General features: G+C 51.0%; 1 protein-coding gene across 1 annotated transcript in view; it reads right to left on the reverse strand.

Annotated features, from left to right (window-relative positions):
• CRIP2 (cysteine rich protein 2) overlaps window positions 1-22,517 on the reverse strand; it is a 59,073-nt gene that overhangs the window by 8,275 nt on the left and 28,281 nt on the right. Inside the window, exons 2-4 of the mRNA XM_074960848.1 lie at window positions 12,597-12,691; window positions 1,848-1,905; window positions 962-1,099 (exon numbers count right to left, since the gene is read on the reverse strand). Coding sequence (XP_074816949.1) covers window positions 962-1,099; window positions 1,848-1,905; window positions 12,597-12,691 — 291 coding nt within the window. The remainder of the gene's footprint in view (window positions 1-961; window positions 1,100-1,847; window positions 1,906-12,596; window positions 12,692-22,517) is intronic.

Genomic DNA, 22,517 nt, shown 5'->3' on the forward strand with positions numbered 1-22,517 from the left:
GAGCTGGCAGGCAGGCCAAAGGTGGGTGAATCTACACTGGGGACATGCACTGGCAACAGCCAGGCTACCCCCATGCGACGACTTTGCTTTATAAGCATCTCAGCAGCAGCCAGAGCAGACGAGCTCTCAGCAGGTCTATGAGCCAGCTCACTCTAAGGGGTTTCACTCTGGAACTGGTTTGGTGCCAGTCTGGATGTGGACAAGCTGATATAGTTCTGACAGTCCTACTGTTACTATCCCATAGTGCCTTCTGAGCTATCCCCGGAACACACTGCTTCTGGGAGCTGTGCCAGGAACTGTGGGGTAAGTACCCAAAGGGCACCGCATCAGAAACAGCTTCAAACAGGGCTACCACAGGGCAATCCTGCAAGGGTTCTTTCAGCAGCTCAGCAAGGACACACATGCTCCTTGGGCTCAAACCTGCTCAACCCCCTGCTATAGCACCCACTCAGCCCTCAGGGGTTGTGTCAGTGGGGACATATGGCCTAGTCTCTGCAAAGACCACCACCAGAGCGTAATCAGGTCCACTGTACCATCATCCAGGCCACGGTGTGGACCCACATGCACCTGAATGCAGGCTGCAGCAGATCCTGTCTGGAGTGACACGGTCCTTCTGGAGAGTCCCACAGCAACACGTGCACCGTGTGCTATGGGTGCCCCCTAGTGGTCATTCCAATCAGCGCATGCAAAGCAGAGGGAGCACCCAGAATCGCTTCAGTGCCCTCATTCCACTCACAGCGGAGCTTCGCTGTCACTGCGCTAAGTCCCTGGCCACGCAGCAGCTAGTGGCACACGTGCAGGTCTGAACCAGGGCCATGAAGTCTTAGCTACCGTCCCCACCCAGCCCTCCCTTGCCTCATCTTCCCCCCTTGCCAGAGTTCCCCGGTCAGCTGGCAAGGTTCTCACAGCAGAGTGCAGTGCCATGCTGGCTTTCCAGCCTATTTCCCACTTCAGCACTCACCTCTGCTGGGCCCCTTCGGTGGGCCACTGACTTTCTTCTCTTCTACCTTCGAAACATGCTCAATGGGCCCAGAAGCTGGCTGCTCTTCCATCTGAGGCTTCTCATAGATATAGGAGCCAGCTCCACCGATATTCACACCTGAAATGGGAGTATCAGCGTTTGAGGCTGTTGGATCCAAGATGCCCTTCTGGTCTTTCCACCTCTCCCACAGGGCCATTACGAAAGGCAAGCCTTGGCCAGTCTGCACTCCCAGCTCCGGCTGGAGCTGCCGGTCTCTCCAGCACTCCTGTTCTGCCGGCCCAGGGACATGCCCTGCCAGATGTGCTCTCACCGTACCTTTCCCGAGATGTACAGCTGGGAAGGGGGCATGTCTCCAGCCTCCTACAAATGGCCTCCTGTCCCCTCTCCTGTCCACAAGGTGGAGGTAGTCACCACCACAACTCTACCCCACATGGCTCTCTCCTGGGACTGTTTTACCTCCTGGGAGGCAAAGCTGTCTGAGCGACCAGCCCTCCCTGTGGTTTGCAGGGGAGCTGTCATGACTTCTCCCCTGAAACATCTAACCTCCAGCTCTGTGAAGAGCAAGTTCCACTGAACTCACTGCCGATCTGGAGCCACTCAGTGTGGGGTTTGGGGCTGTGAAGTGCTAAGATGGTGGCTCTTTGGATTCCCCTGGAGGAATCCCTCACAGAGCTTTGGCCTGTGCTGTCCTGAATCTGGGGCAGTTGTCAGGGCCCTAAACTCTTCTGTTAAAACCTAGGATAGGACAAATGCTCTGAATAGCTGCATGAATCCCTGCAGCCCTGAAAATGGGCAGCATTCATCTTTCTGCCTCTGGACGTCCATTTCTCATACCAAGGGGAGGCTGGTCAGGAGGCAGACTTACCTTTTGGACCAAACAATGTTGCATAGCATGGCTTGTGGCAGAAGGGCTTCCCATCATGCTGAGGGAGAGAGAGAGAGAAGGGGCGTTAGGAATAGAGGTTAGCAGGGGCTTTTCCCTTGGCATCTCTAGTGCCAGACACCAAATCCCTGGGACACACTAGCTGCAATACCAGGCATTACTGAGGGGCAGGAGCTTACGTTCATTAAGTGTCTGTAAAATATACATGAAGAGACGAAAAGGGAATGAATTTGTAAACCAACATTGAGGGAGTCCTGTTACACATACTAGTCAAACAGTTTACACAGACAGGCAGAGCATTCTGGGAAAGAGGAGGGAATGTCACAGCAAGATGTACTGCACTCTACCTCTTACGTACAGTGTTCCTCACAAAAGACCTCCAGCCCTGCCCAAGAACACCTCCCATAGCGCACCATTAGCTTCATCTAGAGCAGGGGTGGGCAATCTAGCCTGCCAGTTGATTTAATCCATCCCTCAAGCTCCTTCTGGGGAGCAGGGTCTGGGGCTTGTCCCACTCCCGCGCTCCAGCTGGGGAGTGTGGTCAGCAGCTGCTCCACGCGCACCTGCCACAGCTCCGCACAGTTCCCGGAAGCAGCGGCATGTCCCCTCTCCGGCTTCTATGTTTAGGGGCAGCCAGGGGGCTCCACCCGCTGCCCCCACCCAAAGCACTGCCCCCGCAGCTCCCATTGGCCGGGAACTGTGGCCAATGGGAGCTGCAGGGGTGGCACCGGTGGACGGGACAGTGCGCTGAGCCACCTGGCTGCACCTCCGTGTAGGACCCGGAGGGGGGACATGCCGCTGCTTCCAGGAGCTGCTTGAGGTAAGCGCCGCCGGAGCCTGCACCCCTGAGACCCTCCCACGCCCCAACCCCAGCCCTGATCCCCCTGCCACCCTCCGAACCCCTCGATCCCAGCCCAGAGCACCCTTCCACACCCCAAACCCATTATCCCCAGCCCCACCCCAGAGCCTGCACCTCCAGCCAGAGCCCTCACCCTCCCCACCCTAACCCCCTGCCCCAGCCCGGAGCCCCCTCCTGCGCCCTGAACTCATTTCTGGCTCACCCCAGAGCCCACACCACCAGCCAGAGAACCTCACTCCCTCCTGCACCCCAACCCCAATTTCGTGAGTATTCATGGCCCGCCATACAATTTCCATACCCAGATGTGGCCCTCGGGCCAAAAAGTTTGCCCACCCCTGATCTACAGTAATATCAATAGCCCACCAGCTTTCCTTTCTGATAGCCCAGCAGTTACAGCACTATCCTGGGACTTGAGACACCCAGGTTCAATTCCTGCCCTGCCCCAGACTCCCTGCATGACCTTGGGCTAGTCACTTTTTGCCTTAGTTTCCCACCTGTTCAATGGGAAAACAGCACTGCCCTGCCTCACCGGGTAGGTGTGAGGAAAAAAGCATTGAAGACTGAGGTGCTCAGATACTGTGGTGACAGAGGGGACCTTGCAAGGCCCTAGATAGATTTCTCAGGTTTACATCCCCCTGTCTGCGGTGAGCATATGACGGTCACCACACTGGGGGATTGAACCACAGAAATCCAGAGCTGGAAGCATGAACGGATACAGCTTGAGCTCAGGAACCAAGCCCCTGTCACTGAGGGCTGTTACAGAGTAATATCCTGTGTAGATCAACACTGAGAGGGATCCATAACACAAACTCACCACTGGTAACACGTACAGACCCAGAGATGGCTCGCCCCGCCCCCCGTTCTGGAATTGTGGAGCCCCACTCCAGTGAATCAGGGGCCTACCACAAAGCACTAACTGAACCAAATGTAACTGAGCTGTCACTAGCACCTTGTGCCCTCCTTCAGGTATCTCAGGGCTACACACAGCTGAATCCAGAGCCGAGCACAGCATCCATTTCAATAACTAACACTCTAAATACACAGCCCCGGGCGTTCACTTCTGTGAATATTCTGGGGGTTTCATGTTTACATATCTCCCAAAGGAATTCAATTATCCCATAAAATAACCACATGAGAGAGAGGGCACATCAGAACTCACGGGCAGTTCAGCTCAGCAGGCTCTCAGAGCTGAAACTCTGCAACATGACACAAGGATCCGGTAACATACGATTTTACTTTTTAACGTATTCTGCGGATTGGACTTCCCTTGTTTATATGCTTATTTTGGGGGATTATTTAATGTCTTGGGAGCCACACATCCTGGCGAGACCAGACCATTTATTTTAAGTGATTTCCATCTACTGTGAAGTTCAGATTGCATTATTACTATAATACTTTTAGACTTGGACATGGGGAGTTTGTATATATAAACAGAGGTCAGATTTTCAAGCTTTGGTGCTTAAAAGTGACACCCCTAAATCCATATATAGACCCCTAACTAATTGGTCTGATTATCAGCAGTCAGAATGTCCATAGCTCCAGCTCTCTGTTTTGAATTTGGTCACCCTTTGTTGTGCAGCCTGTGGAGCCACAACATAGCTTCATTTTTTGGTGCTCATCTGTCTTAATTGATTTTGGGGTATTTTAATTTCCGACTGGTCAGTTTCGTCACACCAGGGGATACTTCCAAACGCATTTATTTTGAAACAAACACAAAGAAAACCAATGAACGATTCAGCTGAAAATGTCAAAGTTTAAAAAAAAAAGTCCTGTTTGAAAACGTATGGAATGAAAACCCCTCCCAAAATCTCTGCAATTCCCAGTGATTGTTACCATGAGAACTTATCACACACGAAGGCTCAGATGGAGCAGAGGGGGCCAGTCCATTTAAAACAAACAAACAAAACCTCCTTTCTAAATAGCTTTTCTGCAACATGGCAGCACGTGCAGGGGGAAGGACTGGGATAAGGTATTATCAGCCTGCATTTGACACCATGAATAACTCACTCGTGCACAACACATCAATCCCGAATCATATCAATAAACCCCTTTATACATGCCATTCTCCTGCTGCTGCCCTCATTCCCCCCCATCTCCACTCTGCACCCCAGTCTCACTAGCAAGACAAAGAGAGAACATCCCCAGGAAGCCATGATACCATTCCCTCCTCGGGTCCCTCCCCAGGCATGGTTGCTATGGTGCTTGCCTCATCAGAGCCATTATCTGCTCACATTATTGAACAGGGGCGGATTGCTTAGAGGAAAAGCAGTTTTCTCTCTGGACAGAGTGATAAGGAGCAAGAGTTTTCCCCCCTTATGTCATGCCCTTATCACGAGGACTGGAGCATGTGCGCTGCCATTGATTGGAGGATCAGGGTGGGACAGGGGCTGGGACAGCCAGCAGGCAGGAGAGAATGTTATTCCAGCTCCCAGCAGCAGTTTCCCACCAACCAGTGGGAAGTGAGTCAAAGAAAAGAGAGAGTATTTGTGGGCTCTGGCAGCTGGTCTCTGCGAGGGCTGGGATGCTGAGCACACACCGCTCCGCAAAGAGCCAAAAAGGAAGTCAACTGGCCATGTGTCTGTCTCCTTGGTAAATGTGGAATGCATCCCCAGGGGCCGAATTCGCTGCCTCCCATGCAGTACACTGGAAGGCCTGGGCCCATCCAGATGGGACTCTGGAGAACCAAAGCACATGCCTCTGGAGTGAGTCACCAACAGAAGCGTTCTCCTCCTGCTAGGCACTGGGCACTCTCAGCCTTCCTGGAAGGGGAAGAGGTGCAAGACACTTTGCGTGCCATGTTGCTTTGCTGGTTTAAACGTACCAAGATTTTCCACACATTTCACACCCCAAAAATTGTTCTGTTTGCTGCAGCACATCCTGAAACGGAGTAACGAACAAGTCTGACTAGGAGTCAGTGTAGCACCCCAGCTCTGCCAGCACTGCTCCACACTCCCAACACACCTGTCTTTGACCTGCTGCACCCCCTGCTGTTCCATTCTGCTCCTTACCATCCCCCTGTACTTCACTATCCCATTTCTAAGCCCGTCCCCCCACAGCTTCTCACCAACACATCTCATGCTGAACTGCATCACCCCCTGCCATTCCAGACTTGGGCCCCACTAAGAGCTCTGCCAGTCATCCTCAAGCCTCAGCTACCACACCCTCTCCTGCAGTGGTGCAAGGAGCTGTGATTGACCCCACCCAGCCCCAGGTGGCAGTGCAGGCATGGCAGCCACAGAAATGGGCAGGGTCTACACTAGGGAATCCTGAATCGGAGGGGGATGAAGAGCTTGTCTGGACTGGAGCACTCTTCCTCTGATCCTAGGACCCGAGACTGAGATACAGATCAAGGACTCCGCAGTAGCCCCGAGCTTTGGTCATGGTGTATATAAAGTAACATAAAAAGACAGCCACAAACATCCCCTGGGCTCTCTGTACCCCAAGCGCTCCCCACCACCAGCCCCATGTCATTGCTGACAAGACCCTCTCCCCCATCTTCCCATTTCAGTGTTCAGATCAAACTCCAAACAGCCAGGAACTTCTCCCAGACGCCAGTATTCCTAGGTCAGTCCGAGAGCAGGAGCGGCTGCTCTTGGGTCCCTCACTGCCTGGAGACTGTTATTCATTGGGCTCAGGTTGTCCTGCTTGAGATCTGGCAGGTTTCTGGGTTTCTAAACAGAGGAGCAGTCAGCAAAAGAGCAAGCAAGAACGAAAGCAAGTGAGCAAGAGGTGGGCAGGAAGAACTTGTGCCAGTACGCCACGCTTTGGGACAATGCAAGCCACGCACAGGTACCAGCACGCCATGCATTACTAAGCCCTGCGGGCAGGCCACACTGCATTCTGGGCACTGCACCCCTGACAATGGGAGAGGGAAAAGCCTGAGCCTTTCCCTCATGGTGCTGAGCCCAGGATCCTCCCTGATGTTGAGGGCATCCAACGATTACACCTCAGATCACAACATCAAAGCCCTGCCCAGCCTCCCCGCAGGAGCCCCGGCCCACTACAGCCCTGCCCATCCTCCCCATGCGAGCCCAGCCCACAGCTGGGATCAAGAACTCTCCTCTATGGAGCCTGCCCAGACAGCCCCACCTGTTGCTCTTCATTTCTATTTCACAGTGTTATCACAGATGGGATCCCCTCGCCCTTGAGCATAGGCAGGTGTGCCTGGGAGCCGCCTTCTCCAGCGCTCCAGGCTCGGAGCGGAGTGAAAGACACTCCCGTTTGGGTGACCAGATGTCCCTATTTTATAGGGACAGTTCCGATTTTTGGGTCTTTTTCTTATATAGGCTCCTATTACCCCCCACTCCATCCTGATTTTTCACATTTGCTGTCTGGTCGCCCTAACTCCTGTGTCACCCATAATCACTCGCTTCCGGCTTCACTCTCCTGGCTGGGCGGGATGGGCCAGTTCCCAGAGAGCATCTTTCAGTTCAGAGCCCTTGAGGCCAGTGGCCTGTTCTGTCTGCTCCCGCGCCACCTGCATTGAGTGGGGGGACACAGAGCTTCGCACCTCCTCCCCACCTTGCAGGAGCCACAGCCACCCCAGCGTTTGTCTTGACAAAAGGGGCAGAGCGTTTCCATGGTGCTCAGACCTGAAGACCCAGCAGGCTACGCGGCAGCTGTCATGTTCCAGGTTTTAGGACCCCCTTCCCCAGTGCCTCCTGCCCTGCACCACCAGGAAGAGACAGCGTTTCCCCATGGATGCTCCCCCTGTCTAGGGTGACCATACGTCCTGTTTTAAGCCTTGTCCTGGCCATCCCAACTTTTTTGACAAACATGGGCATGTCCCATTTGCTCTTGCCAACTTGATAAAAAAATGGTGTCAAAAAGTGGGGTCCGGAGGAACATGCGGGGTGGCAAGCAGCGATGCCAGCCCTGCACAGGATCCAGGGAGGCAGAACTCAGGCGGGCAAGCAGGGCTTGAGTGAGCAGCGACACCAGCCCAGCGTGGGGAGGGGGGCTCAGGTGAGCGGCGCAGGCCAGCCTTGTGCAGGTGGAGGGACAGGCTCAGGTTAGCCCCACGCAGTGTCCCATTTTCCTTTTGGGAAATATGGTCACCCTATCCCCATCTGCAGCCTGAGGAAGCAATGCCACACAGCAGCAGCCTTTGTGCACATGGGACTATGCTAGCTCTCTGCTGCCCGGGGGGCCTGGGCAGCACCCCCCTAGTCCAAGGAATATTAACTATGGAGTTATTGCACCTTCCTCTGTGGCATCTTGTGCTGGTCTCTGCCAGAGACAGGAGCCTGGGTCGGGTTGATCTCGAGTCTGACCCAGTCTGGCCATTCCTATTGTTCCTATAGCCTGCCCCACCCCAGGGCTCGCACATGGCAGGGGGAGAGGACAAGTGGGCCTGCCAGGCCTCAGGATGGGCCAACGCAGCTTGCCAGCCTACCATCACTGGCACTATCTTGGCTGACCAGCAAGCCCTTTAGGTGGCCCATCAGCTGCAGTGTACATAGCCCAGGACAGGACACCATTTGCAGTAACACCAAGAGGGACAGCCATGAGAGCAGAGACCAGCCCAGCTTCCAGGGACACAGATCCCCAATTTATACAAAACAGAGACTGAGTGACAGCAGTGGTGATTGTGGGACAGCTAGCTTCCTCTGAGCAGGTGTTTGGCTTAGGCTGAGCCTATTCCCATGCAGACCACGCCTGGATTCTCAGTGTTCCGGTAAAGTCCTGGCAGATTCGTCCCTGGATCAGGGACACCTGCAGCTCAGACCCTGTGTGCTTTGGCCAGACTTCACTGACTGCGTAAGCCCAAGCACAAAGCTATACCTGGCCTTGGAGAGAGAAAGACCTGCTCCCTTTGAGCAAGATGGCACAAACTCTTCCTTTTCCCAGTGCCCTCCAGTCTTCACCTGGAGGGGAGGAAAGGGAAGCCCTCCTGTTCCAGGCATGCCATCTCTGCCATTGCCTTGGGCTGAGGCTGAAGTTTGCCATTGATGGAAGCAGCTAAAGCTGCCTCCTTCCATTTTTATTGTGACACTGGCTTTAGATGGATTGAGCAGAGACATTTGAGAAGGCTGCTTTCTGCTAAGCTCTGCCAGGTCCCCATCAGGGACCCCCAGGCTTCCATGTGCACCTCTGGACACAGACACAGCACACTCTGTTCCCAGCAGCTCCCCCCCACACCAGCTTTCCAAGATGGGAACACAGGCCAAGAGGAACCACTTTCCGACACAGGCTCTGCTAATCAAGCAGCAGAGCATGGAATCAGACAGATCTTAAAACTGTTACAAACAGGTAAAGTGTCCTGTGAATTCAGTCTTAATACAAAACAGAGTGCCATAAATCTGTCTCCAAGACATAGAACAGCTTGACATAGACCCACGTGCCACTGTTCTCACATCTGCCTGCAGTAGTTGCCACTGCAGCATAAGGACTGTAATGACAGCAGATGCTGAAGCACAGAGGAGGAAGCAATAATCACAGTACAGCTCTGTTGGCCTGGGTTCTGTTAGAAACACAAGGAAGAAGCCAATGAGCCAAACCCACTGAGACAGAAATGGGATTGTCAGCCGTCGGGGAGGGGCTCCCAGGCTGCGAGAAGGGAAAACTGAGCGGAAAGACACAAGCTTTGCAACGAACCACTGGCCCTTTATCCTAGTACAAGCTCACAGCAAGACAGAGGGGAAAACCGGCACCATCCGAACTCAGAGACTTCTCTTAGATAGTTCTTCATTGCAGAGCCTCTCTGTGCTGTTTGGTTCCACAGGAACAAACAAATGGGACCAGCTGGGAAAGCATGCAAGCAGAGCAGTGGGAGCAAGGGTAATCCTGACAACGAACAGCTCCCAGTGGCAGAGCTCAGCATAGTCTCTGTTACCCAGAGGTCCAGCTCCTCGAGGGCAGAAGGCTACGAGGGCAGTGTCTAGCACCAGCTATGTGCACTGCATGGTGAATTTTCAAAAGTGCCTCAGTGACTTGCAATGGGGCTCACGCTGCTAAGTCAGTTCTGAAGGTCCTCCCATACACCCGCATCTCCTGTGACAAGCAGGGGCAAGATCAAGCAAACCTTGCCTAAAAATGGGGAGGCGGCTTTGGGTCCATGAGCAGGGAGAGGACATAATGCAGCAGAAAAGGCCTGGCAGAAACACTGAGCCTCACATGGGTTCCTTACCCTAACCAGCTGCTGCCCCCAACGGAAACCACACAGCACACGCTAAAAGGGCACTAGGACTGCAGGAGCTTAAGGGAACACCAGGCTCATGTCCAGGGGGCTGACTGGGAGCAGACTGCTGCAAAGGCTGGTGTGTGATAAACTTTAGTGTGCTTTGTATTAGCAAATCAGAGAGCAGAGTAAGCATTCAGCTATTTCCCTGGGCCACCTTTATTGCCCTGAACAGAGGAACAGATTTCTGAGAAGGTAACAGAGGCCCAATCCTACTCCCACTGCAATCACTGGGAGTTTGGCCGTTTACTCTGTGGAAGTAGCACCAAAGGACAAACCAAGGGCTGAGGATCTGGCCCAAGGGTCATTGCACAGATGGACAGTTATCTATTCCAGTTGTCTTGTTAAATGTGTAACTTATTACTATTTAAATTGTTAAATACATACCAGAGAGATACACAGGAAGTGAAAGTGGCCCAGCCGATGCTACCATGACAACCTTTATTCTTTTAATTGCCTGCTTTTTGGCAATTTTAAAAAAAAGGGAAACTGGTTTTAATTTCCCTTTTGTTTTTGCTTTTTAAAAAAGATCCAAACAGAAATTGCCTCTGCTTAGTAGCTTCAGTTCAGATGGGATTGTCTATGCTCTTAGAATTTGTTTAATTTTAAGTCCCCCCTCAATTATAGGAAAGATGCCAAGCCTCAGGACAATGTGTGACGAGCTTCAACTCTTCACTGTTTAAGTTATCTGCAGGAGAAATACCTAATGGTCAGGCTAACAGAGACCAGATTTCAGGGGTGCTGGAACAATTTCTATAGAGGGGTGCCGAGAGCCATTGAACCAAACTGTTAAACCACTTTAAGCCAAGGACTGCAGCAGCACCCCCAGCATCCCTAGTTCCAGCCCCTATGCCAGATTTATCACTCTATTATAGCAACTGCAATGGCTGACTGAACTATGCTCCCGTTTCCCAACGGAGTTCTCCTTTCAGCTGAGATCAAGCATGGGAAGGAGGGGAAAATGGGGGTTAGAACAGAAATGGTTCTGTTCTGCAACTTTAACTGGCGTGTTCACTACCGTATCAGCAGCATCAAGGTCCAGAAGCCTCACAACGGAGCCCACTTTTACCAGACATCCAGCCCAGTTTCCAGAACCAAGAGATTCAGAAAAGCAGTACAAAACCACCAAGCCTTCTGGGGAGTGTCATCTCCACAGCTGCACAGCACAGGTTTACATGGAGGCTGTATGTCCTTAGAGGGGAGAATCTGCAGCATGGCATATAGAAAACAGTCTGCTCCTCTAGGGCCTCCAGTCGACCCCTCCCCATTATACGTCATGACCATGGGTAACCATCCACTCACAGCCCCATTTACCCAACATCTCTATTCAGACCTTCATCCCCCAACAGCCCTCAGAACCCTATTCCATAAATTCCCCTGCTCACTGGTTCCTAAAGGGCTTCTGAAGGGAGTGGAGTCCAAGTGAGAGTTAAACAAGATGATCCTAGCACTGCGCAAGGTCGTTTCCCAAAGTTCAGCAGGGCCTTGGTTCTTATCTTTCTCCAAATATTTACATTTGAAAATGAATTCAGATTTTCTTATCCATTAATAGCTGTAAGAAGAATGCAAATTGGAAAGCTCCGCATCTCCAACTCCTGCCTCGCCTGCACCCATCTCTGAGAGCTTGGGTAACCCACTCCTTTTCATTTTAACTGGGTGGGGACTCTGCAGACAGGGTTTTCTTTCTATTGCTTTACCATGGCTGGGTGGAGTGCTTTGGAAAGGCTGTGTTTGAACCTGTCTAGCTCAGAGCCAGCACTGCTTGTCTTGGATTTGCCCAGGGCATCTTCCCAAATGCTGATTTGAGTTTGGTGATTGTGCTATCTTCCATTCCTTCCCCAGCAGCTCTCTCACCTTGCACACATGGCAGAAGTGGCAACATTTAGCCTAGTGAAAACACCTGGGATGATAACTCAGGTAGCACTAGGAGCACTCTGTGCAATGGGAAAGTAAAGGGCTACAAGAGCTTCCCGCTTTCCCAAACGTCCAAAGATCCAGGACCCTCTGAATTAGCAGAGCACAGTGAGGCCTTTACACTCAACTCAATGGCATTCCTGTCTGTTTGCAACACAATAACTTTTGAAAATCTCATCCAGGCTGTTCCAAAATTTCAGGGAATGTTTGAGGTACCAATGGACAGAATCGTACTGGTTTTGGTGAATATCATAAAACCGGAAGAGCCTGTTTTCCACCAACCTAACTTATGATTCTATAGGTTGAGGTACAGGGGCGAGGCAGCGACCTCCAGGTCAGGGCACCAGAGAGCCATCACTGCCCGCAGCACCACACAGGCACTTTGTGGGCCTGGTTTGAGTGGAGATCAGGCTGCTACAAGCCCCTCACTCCCTACCGCCCCCCCCCCCGCCAAACCAGGCCTCCCAGCTGGGCAATGCATCCACATGGGGGGGGGAGGGGTGAGGAGGTGGCTGAGTGTCCAGCTCTGCCTATGTAAGCAATGAAGCGTGCAACCCTCTAGTATATTATTACAGCCAGTTCTTGGCCCCTGAGATGAGACCCTGTTATTGGGGTAATAGCCCTACCCTGGTGGGCTTCCTAGCCATCCCAGCAGAAGCAACAGCATCTTCTGACTCTCCATCATCTCAACCTTGAGACCCACTCACATACTGCTGGGACGTTTTCCCCAACCCAGGGTGGGGCAAATGCATAACTGATGCTCTAATGTTGCTCTTACCTCAGCATGGCCCCCGGGGGTCAGGGTCTTGTTGCAGCGCTCACACTTCAAACAGAACTTGTGCCAGTCCTTGCCTAAAGAGGTCACTTTCTCAGCTGCATGAAAGAGAAGAGAAAGAGCAGGGTTAGCCAGCTTGGCAGGAGAGAGAAGGCAAAAAGCAAACATCTGCAGAACAGGGCCCAGCAGTCTCACTCCAAGCTAGAGGGCCAGGATTCAGGTCTGTTGGAGTCTGCATCTAATGGCAATTACTGCTCTTAGCAAACATTACTAAACATACTAACTTTGTCTGCAGCATGAATTAATCACCTTGCTTCTCTTCTCTCCTGTATTATGACCTATTAGGGAAGCCTGACTTATCAGGTAAAGTTAAAGGACAGGACGGGGGAGGAAAAATTCATTGTCTGACTTTCACTCCAAAAGACCCCACAGCTCTCTACCAACTAGACAGAGGCACAGGAATCACTTGGCTCACTAACAAAATGCATTAAATTGCTCAGAGTGACACTTCCCCATACTGTAAGGTCAGGAAGTGCAGAAGAATCCCTTGTTTGATGGAAGTTTTATTCTGCAAGTATAAATGGTGCTTTACAAAAAACACACAAAAACAAAAGTTCTGCAGGATGAAGTTTACACTCTAGGCAGACTACAGTTCCCTGGAGCTAGATTTTAGCCAAGACTCTGGAGTTAACGGCTGGTGCTTGCGAAAAGCACCATGGGATCATCAATAACCACAAATGGTCAAGACTTTGGATTTTACGCCTCATCTGTCAGCCTGCCCTTCCTGCATCACAGCCCCCCAGCACCATGGTACGTCCTGGTGAAAGGAACATCTCCTTACTGAATTGCTGACTCCTGATACATTTCAGTGTAGCTCAGCGCTCCCACCACAACACTGAGCAGACCTGAGCTTATGAGCGAAGATGGGAATTTGCCCCTTTTCCTCCCATCAGCCCAATTCCCAGAGGGACATTCTCTCTGGTGAGAACCTTACATGCATAACTGACAGAGACCTGTGAACAGAGCCCTTTGAGACAGCTGGAGTGAGGAGGGTCTGAGGGCATTGCCAGAGGGCACTGCCTCACAAGTCAGGGGTAGGCCCAGTGTCCCTCCCCCGCCTCTCTGCAGCACTGCGAGACTGGAAGGAGCTCAGGATCTCCCCATACAAAGGGTAGGTTTGGGGATCAGTCCCGATTGCCTGCTAGTCCCAGAAGATTTTTAAGATGTCTTCAGGAATGCAGCTTCCTGGGAGCCTCCAACAGTTCCAGATTTTCAAGAGAGCTCAGCACCCCATGTTAAAATCGGGTGTCCCAGCAGGAGTTGCTGGGGGCAGAGCACTGCTGAAGGTCTGGCAATTCTGTAGTTGCTTAAACGGAGCTGGGCTCTTTGGAAAAAAATGGCCCCAGCTGTGGGAGGGAGTCCCTTGAGAATCTGGGCGTTGACGACTATTCCAACCATTTCATAATCTCACTGGCAGGAAGATACAGGCTAAATATCAGAGATGTTCCCTTTTATTTGTTGCTTCTCTTTATACCTCTTTGTACCACCCCAAAGAACCCGCTGCTATTCAAATGTTTGTAGTCCATTAGCACTTCCGCTCCAACTCAGCCCCTTTTGTCTACACTACACAGATTTTAGCGACACGGCCATGTCACTAATAAGGGTATGTCTACACTGCGAAGTTGTCGATAAAACTTTTGTACTTTCACGGGTACCCCCCCGCCATGAAAGACAAAAGTTTTGCCGACAAGTGGCAATGTGAACGTGGTTTTGTTGGCAGGAGCACTCTCCTGATGACAAAACTAACGGCGCTTGCGAGGCTGGAAGTATTTTGTAGGCAAAAGTGCCAACAAAGAGCGTTTACACACAACTGACTTTTAGCAACAAGGCTGTGTCCAATCCATTCCTAAAGGCCCTGGGTTGTCAGCATTCTTGGAGAAGGAGCTCAGAAAGGAACACAGTCACCTAGGTGTGGTCACATCAGAGCCATATATAGTAAGGAACGATATTAACCCCACACTTTGGAAAGCATCTGTGTATTCAGCCTAAAAAAAAAAAAAAAAAAAAATCACAGTTGCTTGTGCAGTGCAGTCACATTACCAGTTCATCTCTCTGACCCTAGGTCAGTCTCTCTATCGCTGCTCCCCAGACTTCTCCCACCTACTGAACAGGAATGGCTTTGATTGTTTATCCCAGATGCATTCGCTTAACCGGGCCAAGTGAAATCTCGTTTTGTGTTTCCTGCCCATACATCTAGTATCTCTCCTCTCCCATTCAGCACACTAAACAAGGATGTTATGTGAGACCAGATCCAGCAGCAACACCGATCTTATCTAGGCTTTGCAAGGTCACCCTTTGCTGTGCCTTCCACAAAGATTAAACATTTCAAACTCTCTCCCCCCAGCCCTGCTGGCTAGAAGGAGCAGAGCTTGCTAGAATTTTTCATTATGTGAAGCAAGGATGCCGCTGTGCCTCTGGGCCTCATGAGGGGAAAGCCATGCAGAAGAGATAGGTTCTGCATTTAGTTTGCATGTGGTAAGGGTGCTGGTCTCTTATGTTGAAAGGCAGCACATTCAAGAGCCTGAGTCCAGGTTCTGGGAAAGTTCTGTGTCTTGTGGAAACGGGGTTCCTCTTGCTTGTTGACTACTTTTCCCCCAAGGGAGCAAGCTGTTGTGCAAGGTCATCACCGCATGGAACAGTTGGAATTCATATATCCCAAGGCCAGAAGGGACTGTTGTGATCACCTAATCTGACCTCCTGTACAATCCAGGCCAGAGACCTGCCCCCAAATAATTTCTAGAGCAGATCTTTTAGAAAAACATCCCGTCTTGACTTTAAAATTGCCATGATGGAGAAAATTATCCCAATAATTCGTAACCTTCACTATTCAAATTTACAGCCTATTTCCAATCTGAATTTGTCTAGCTTCAACTTCCAGCCACTGGATCGTGCTAGACCTTTTCTCTGCTACACTGAAGAGCCCATTATTAAATATCTGTTCCCCATGTCAGTCCCCCCTTAACCTTTTCTTTGTTAAGCTAAATAGACCAAGCTCCTTGAGTCTCTTGCTACAAGGCATGGTTTCTATCCCTTAACTCATTCCCATTGTTCTTGTCTGAACGAACCCCCTCCAATTTATCAACATCCTTCTGAGGCCACTACTATGCCAGGCTTCGAAAGCCAGAGCAGCAACCTTGAACTGGACTCTGGTTTCAATGGGAAGCCCACGCAGTGATTGGTGATCACACCAATCCATGTTAGCGAGCAGCCACATTGCTGCATTCTGGGCCACAGATAGCTTCCCCAGAGCCCAAGGCTCCATTCCCAGGTGTAAGAGATGGCAGGAGCTGAGTCTTAAGGCTACAGTGTGCATCAGGTTGATGTTTAAAAGGACCAGGGTCATCCCCTGGCCAGGCACAGAAGGAAGGGGGTGTTTCTCACACTGTGGCTACCTGTGTTCAGGCACAGGACAGAGCCAAGGAGCCCCCATGGCTGCGGACAGATCCAACAGGTGCTGTCTGTGACAAGGTCCCTCCTCCTCCACCATCACCTCAGATGCATCAGGGCTTAGTCCCAACAGCACCAATCCCTCCTTTGGACTGTGCTGTGAATGTGTGCTGTCCAGGTACTCCTGGCACTGCGGCCCTGGTTCTGTGCTGGCTCTCCCTACAACTCCAAGAATATTGGACAGGAGGGGGGAAAGGACTGAACCTTGGAACACCAGCCAGTGAGGGCCCAGGGGGCTGAAGAATAGTTGCCCATAATTACTCTTGCTGTACCCTGCTCCAGACTTCCCTCCTGCCATCCCTACACTGTATGTTGCTATTTAGCATTACCCCCAGCACCCTTGGGCAGCTAGCAGGCCATGTCACTGCACTAACACCTACTCTGAGAAAGACCCCAGGCCCCAAACGCCTTCCCTAGAAGACCATCTTCCGCCCTCCAGTCAGCCATTAGCCTTCTAAATTCACCGTGTTTGCCTGGGAGGTTTAGCGATCTGATTCCCCCTTCCCTTATACCAGGTTAACAGAACTGGAACCAGCGCATTATACCAGCACACAACTGGAGCAATGCAGTAGGCAGGCTGGCTGTGTGTGCCAGGCCCACTTCTCACTCGGGATTCTAGCATCCTCTTGCCACTTAGATCTCTCCCCGATGTTTGTCCACTTCCTTCAGCAGAAACCCAAGCTAGAGTTACCAGATAGAAACAGGTTAGGCCATGCTGCCTTTCTTTAGGACTGATGTCTCATTGGCTTCCTTCAAACGCTTTACTATCTCTTTCAGAGTAACAGCCGTGTTAGTCTGTATTCGCAGAAAGAAAAGGAGTACTTGTGGCACCTTAGAGACTAACCAATTTATTTGAACATAAGCTTTCGTGAGCTACATGCATCCGATGAAGTGAGCCATAGCTCACAAAAGCTTATGCTCAAATAAATTGGTTAGTCTCTAAGGTGCCACAAGTACTCCTTTTCTTTTTACTATCTCTTGGTTCTCTCCTTAGCATGCGACGGATCATTGTCAGTGGCTCTGTAAACCCATAAATCAGTTCCCACAGCACTATAAAATTGGGCACACGTCACCCACACCTGCAGACACATACACAACATTCTCCCACGCCCATCATCAGGGTTACTTCATGGGGGTTTTTATCAACAGCTACCAGCATATTGACAAAACCTTCCTTATTCCCTCTTTGCCCAGGCATCTGTGCTTTATATTGTTATTAAAAAGGAATCTAAATAAGCACAGTATCTCTGCTGTTTCTGAATCAGTTCCATCCCACTCCACCCTCCATCTCTCTTTTCCGCCCAAGATATTTATATGAAAGTCCTTTTTGTTCTACCCCAAACCCCTTCTGGCAGCATTAATTCATTTTGCTACCCTTATCTTTTCTTTGCATGCCTAACCAAGTATATTTGTTACACCGCCTCCCACCTCTTTCCCATTTCCTCTTCAGGGCTGGGATCCGTCTTTGTTCTTCACACCCACTAATTCCCCATTTTTGTTTTCTCTCTCTCTCTCTGACACATACAGACGTGGGTGCACACACTCTGGGCACTGCACAAACAGCTGGAATACGGTAAAATTCAATTAAAGTTGCCATAAAATGAAGTCATAAAAAGCCAAATGAAATATTTAACAGGCAAATAAAGCAGCAGGATTGAAGTGCACTTCTACTCTAAATGCGACTGAAAATAGCATTATGGGTTTTTTTGTTTATGTATTCTCATTGGCTTCATTGTGGGGGGAGGAATGTCAAATTTGTTTTGTTTACATGTTGTTATACTGGAACATGAGAAAAACCACACTGGAGGTGGTGGGTGTAACAGCTGCCTTCCATTCAGACTAAATGAGGGAACAATTTAACGCCCCTTTTGTTTAGGGATAGCCAAAACAACAGGAGCCACACTCCAAAACAACAGGCGGCTTAGGGGTCTGAACTATGTGGGCGGAGGGGTTTCCCTGTGGGTGAATGTAAATACCGGGATAGGGAACTGATTTTGATTCCAGCTGTGCATGTGGGAGAGGAGCGGCTGGAACACCACAGAAGCACATAGAGAAGGCACCCCAGACACAGTGAGACTAAAGAAGCCCTGGTAGCATGACCCTAAGAAAAAGCTAAGAAAGGGTTTTTGGGCAAAGTGCTGGCTGGAAAGAAGCTTGGAACTGGAAGCAAAGAAACTACCTCCTGCTGTTTAATTCCTACTGTGTTCAGGACTTTATGTAACTTCTTTGTAAACAAACAGAACTGCCTCCAAGAAATACCTGAATCCATCACCAATTTCTCCTCCTAATGGAAACAAACTGGTAGACTCTGAACTTTGGCGAATGCCTTGGGTCAAAAGGGGGCAAGACAAGAGGTTTTTTCTACCTGTCACACCTGCACTATCTGGGATCTGAAAGCTGAGCTGGGTCCTTTCTGGTTCACTCAAAGTCCCCAGTAACAAGGACTTTGCAAACCACATTCTGCTCTCCATTATACTTGCACATCTTCATTGACTCCAATGGAGCTGCACAGGTGAAACATAAGAATTTGGCCCAGCAGCTAGAACAGTGGTTCCCAAACTTTTCAGGATTGCATCCCCCTTACTCCTGTCCACGCCTCCCCCCGGAGCCAGCAACTCAGACGAGGCCAGGCATCCCAACAGGCCCTGGCCACTGGCCCTCAGAGACACAACCAGGCGATGCAATCTACAGGGCAGTAAGGCTCCCACAGGTCAGGCTTGCCCTGAGACTCTGGACTGGGGAGAGTCACCAATCCAATATGGATTGCACATGCACCCAGGGACTCCCTGGCTCTGCTGAGTGGGGGCTGCCCAGCTGCATCAGGCATTCCCCCTCGCCTCTCTGTTAGGAACCGGACCATGGGTGGTCTCACCTTATGGTAGGGCAGGAGGCTGGCACAGAAGTGACCAGGCCTAGCAGCCAGACCCTGAATCAAGAGCCAAGTTACCAAGGCAAAGGAGTGAGCCGGAGCCGAGAGCCAGGAATCAGGAGTTGAGGGTCAGAGGGAACATCTACACTATAATAAAAAACCACAGCATCAAGTCTCAGAGTCCACGTCAATTGACTCAGGCTCACAGGGCTAAAAACTGCAGTGTAGACATTCGGGTTCAGGTTTGGGCTGGAGCCTGGGTTCTGAACAGACATGCCAAACCCATGAAAAAAAAAAATCACAGAAGTTGGGCTTGTTTTGGCTTAATTGGCTTGTGAGATGATTGTTGGCTAGGTTTCAGAGGGGTAGCCATGTTAGTCTGTATCAGTAAAAACAATAAGGAACCCTTGTGGCACCTTAAGAGACTAACAAATGTATTTCGGCATAAGCTTTCATGGGCTATAACCCACTTCATCAGATGCATGGAGTGGAAAATACTGTGAGTAGGTATAAATATACAGCATATGAAAAGATGGGAGTTGCCTTACCAAGTGGGGGGGGTCAGTGCTAACGAGGCCAATTCAATTAGGGTGGATGTGGCCCATTCCCAACAGTTGACAAGAAGGTATGAGTATCAACAGAGGGAAAATTATTTTTTGTAGTGACCCAGCCACTCCCAGTCTCATTCAGGCCTCATTTGATGGTGTCAAGTTTGCAAATTAATTCCAGTTCTGCAGTTTCTTGCTGAAGTCTCTTTTTGAAGTTTTTTTTTGGTTGAAGAATGGCCACTTTTAAGTCTGTTATTGAGTGTCCACGGAGACAAAAGAATAAATGTACACAAATCAGACATCAAGAATCGTAACATTCAAAAACCAGTAGAAGAGCACTTCAATCTCCCTGGACATTCAATAACAGACTTAAAAGTGGCCTTTCTTCAACAAAAACACTTCAAAAAGAGACTTAAACGAGAAACTGCAGAAACTGTTTTTGCTTGTTTTCTAGTTTTTGGCTTGTAGCTTGTTGGACTTGTTGCAGGTTGTTGCTTCTTTTTTTTTTGATCGGCTCCCGGCAAGCAGAGGCAAGGGGGGACAAGAAGGGGCAAGGGGGAAGAGAGAGTGAGGGGTGCACAGCAGCCCCACAACAGTCCCAGACGGCACACCAGGGGAATCTAGTCACTTAGAGTGTTGGGATTCTTAGGGATTGGCTTGTTTTGGCCTTGTTTTGAAATGGGATTAGCTTGATTTTTGGCTTATTGTGAAAGTCAGGGTGCTTATTTACCACGTGAAAGTTGGCAACTGTGGTTCTGAGGCCCCATGTTCAGGGAGGGTTTCAGAGCCCAGGCTCCACCCTGAACCCAAATGTCTACATAGCATTTAGCCCCGCAGCCCAACGCCTTTGAGCCCGAGTCAGCTGACTTCGGCCAGCCACGGCTATGCTGCAGGTCTTTTACTGCAGTGTGGACGTTCCCAGTGCTGTGGTTAAACTCTAAATACCATGTCTAGGCAGAGAGATGAATCTGAGGGTCAGAACCCGAGTATCAGCCGGAGCAGGGGGTAGCAGCCAGGGGGAGGAAACCAGGAGCAGGAGCAGGAAGCAGGACCAGAACACAGCTGTAGGCATGGACCACTATTGAGCGACCAGGGACCCAGGGCGGCTGCAGGGTTTAAGAATGGCTGAAGACACGAGCACACACAATAAGGATGCCAGGTTCATTGGCTGAACCAGCTGAAGGCAATGAACTGGGTCTGGGTTCAGATGTGGGTCCCTAACGCTTCCCATCACCGCAAAAGCCCACTGCCCCTGACCCATATAATCCAGGGCAGGGAGCCAGCCCCCACCCCAAGACAACATCAGCGAACCCAGGGAAATGACGTGTAGCCATTCCCTGCTCCTGAGGAGCAGGCTACAAGGGTGCAGCACTACAGCGGCACCCCACATCACAGCCCAGCATGCAACAAGGGCCTGTGCTGATCAGGGCTCAGAGCATGCCCTCCCCCCCAGCTCCCAGTTGCCTCGGCAGATGGAGTCTGCGGTGCCTGTAGACAACCGAAGCTACGTCACAAATAAACCATTCTTAGCCTTAAACAGCTTCATGTCTTTCCAAGCACTTTCCAAAGGCAAGCATGGCTCCTAAGCACCTGCTTCCCTCTGCCCTGGGTCACAGCTGGAGGCACTTTGCCACCCCACAGGCAGGCACACAGAGCCTGCCCGGCATTACCGGGCCCCCCACAGACCTCCTGGCAGGGGAAATGGAGTGTGAAAGCTGTAAGCTGAGCCTGGTGTCAGAGCACAAACGGCGTGAGCAGCATTGTCATGGTGGAGAGAAGGTCAGGCTAACCCCTGGATTGAATTTCAGCAGCGTCAATCAGGAACTCTCCTCTCCCCACTGCTCTGAGCATCAACAATAGCCATCACCCTCTTACAGCAATGAACTGCAGCAGGAAATGGCCAGAGACCACGACAAAGAGGCTGTCTCCATTACAGCCCTGCCACCGGCCAAGTGCGTTTCCACCCCCACGCCCAAGACTCTCTGTGAGTCTGGCAGCATTGGACGGCTGCTTTTTAATATTTCAGGCTGGTTGTTCACAAGGCGGAGCAGGCACGGCTCAGCTACTGGCCATGACCACACTGTAATCAGATCCTTAGGGAAGGAATCTGGACTGTGAAGGGTCTCCAAAGCCCATGCTCACAAAGATGGTGGGCTAACACCACAGAGGTGGGACGCTTGGCACCCTCTGACACAGGAAGGCCTGGGACCCAGGAGGGTGAACACTTTGTCTCACTCTGCAGCGACCCCTGAGGGTCCAGTGGGAGCCACATCCAGAGCACCTCAGCACCAGGCAATTCTCCATGAAGCCAGGCCTGGCGGTGGGAGGTGAAGTGGAAAACATGGGGGGTGGAGGGAGAGGAGAGCTTTAAAGCTCAGAAACCACCCCCCCCCCCAACACCACACAAATAGCAGAGCCCGGAAGGAAATCTCCTGAGATCATAACCTGCCATACACTCAGGCTGCTCAAGGGTTAAGAACTCCTCCTCGGCACCAGGGAGTGGAAGAGACTCCAACGGGACCTCGCAATCCCTGTTAAGGGGGTCACTGGGGAGTAGGAGACCTGCTAAGACGTCATCCCCCTCAAGTTAAAGGAGTAACTCTGACATCAGTGAGACCATACACCTCAACATGATGGGGGTAGGGCATTCCGCCCAGCCCAGATCCCTCCATTGGAGAACAAAGCTCTCATCCAGACATCCTGCTGGGCCACAGTGCAGTCAAGCCCAGCTGAGCTCTCTGATTCCATGTGGCAGATGTTTACAGACAGTTATCTTGCTCTGAACAATGGGCCCACGCTCCCCAAGGGAGCGCAAACAAGCCACCGCTTAGCCAGGCCATCAGCCAGTGGATTAGCAAGGGAGTATTCCAGGCTGCATTGTTTACTCCCAGCAGAGGAAATAGCTTGGAGACACCCAACCTACTTCCAGGGCACTGACGTCCCATTTGTGTTCAAAGTCCTATAAATCACCACTCAGAGAGAGAAAAAAAAGAGTTCCAA

The sequence above is a fragment of the Natator depressus genome, chromosome 8 (genome assembly GCF_965152275.1).
Source record: "Natator depressus isolate rNatDep1 chromosome 8, rNatDep2.hap1, whole genome shotgun sequence".
Taxonomy (NCBI): domain Eukaryota; kingdom Metazoa; phylum Chordata; order Testudines; family Cheloniidae; genus Natator; species Natator depressus.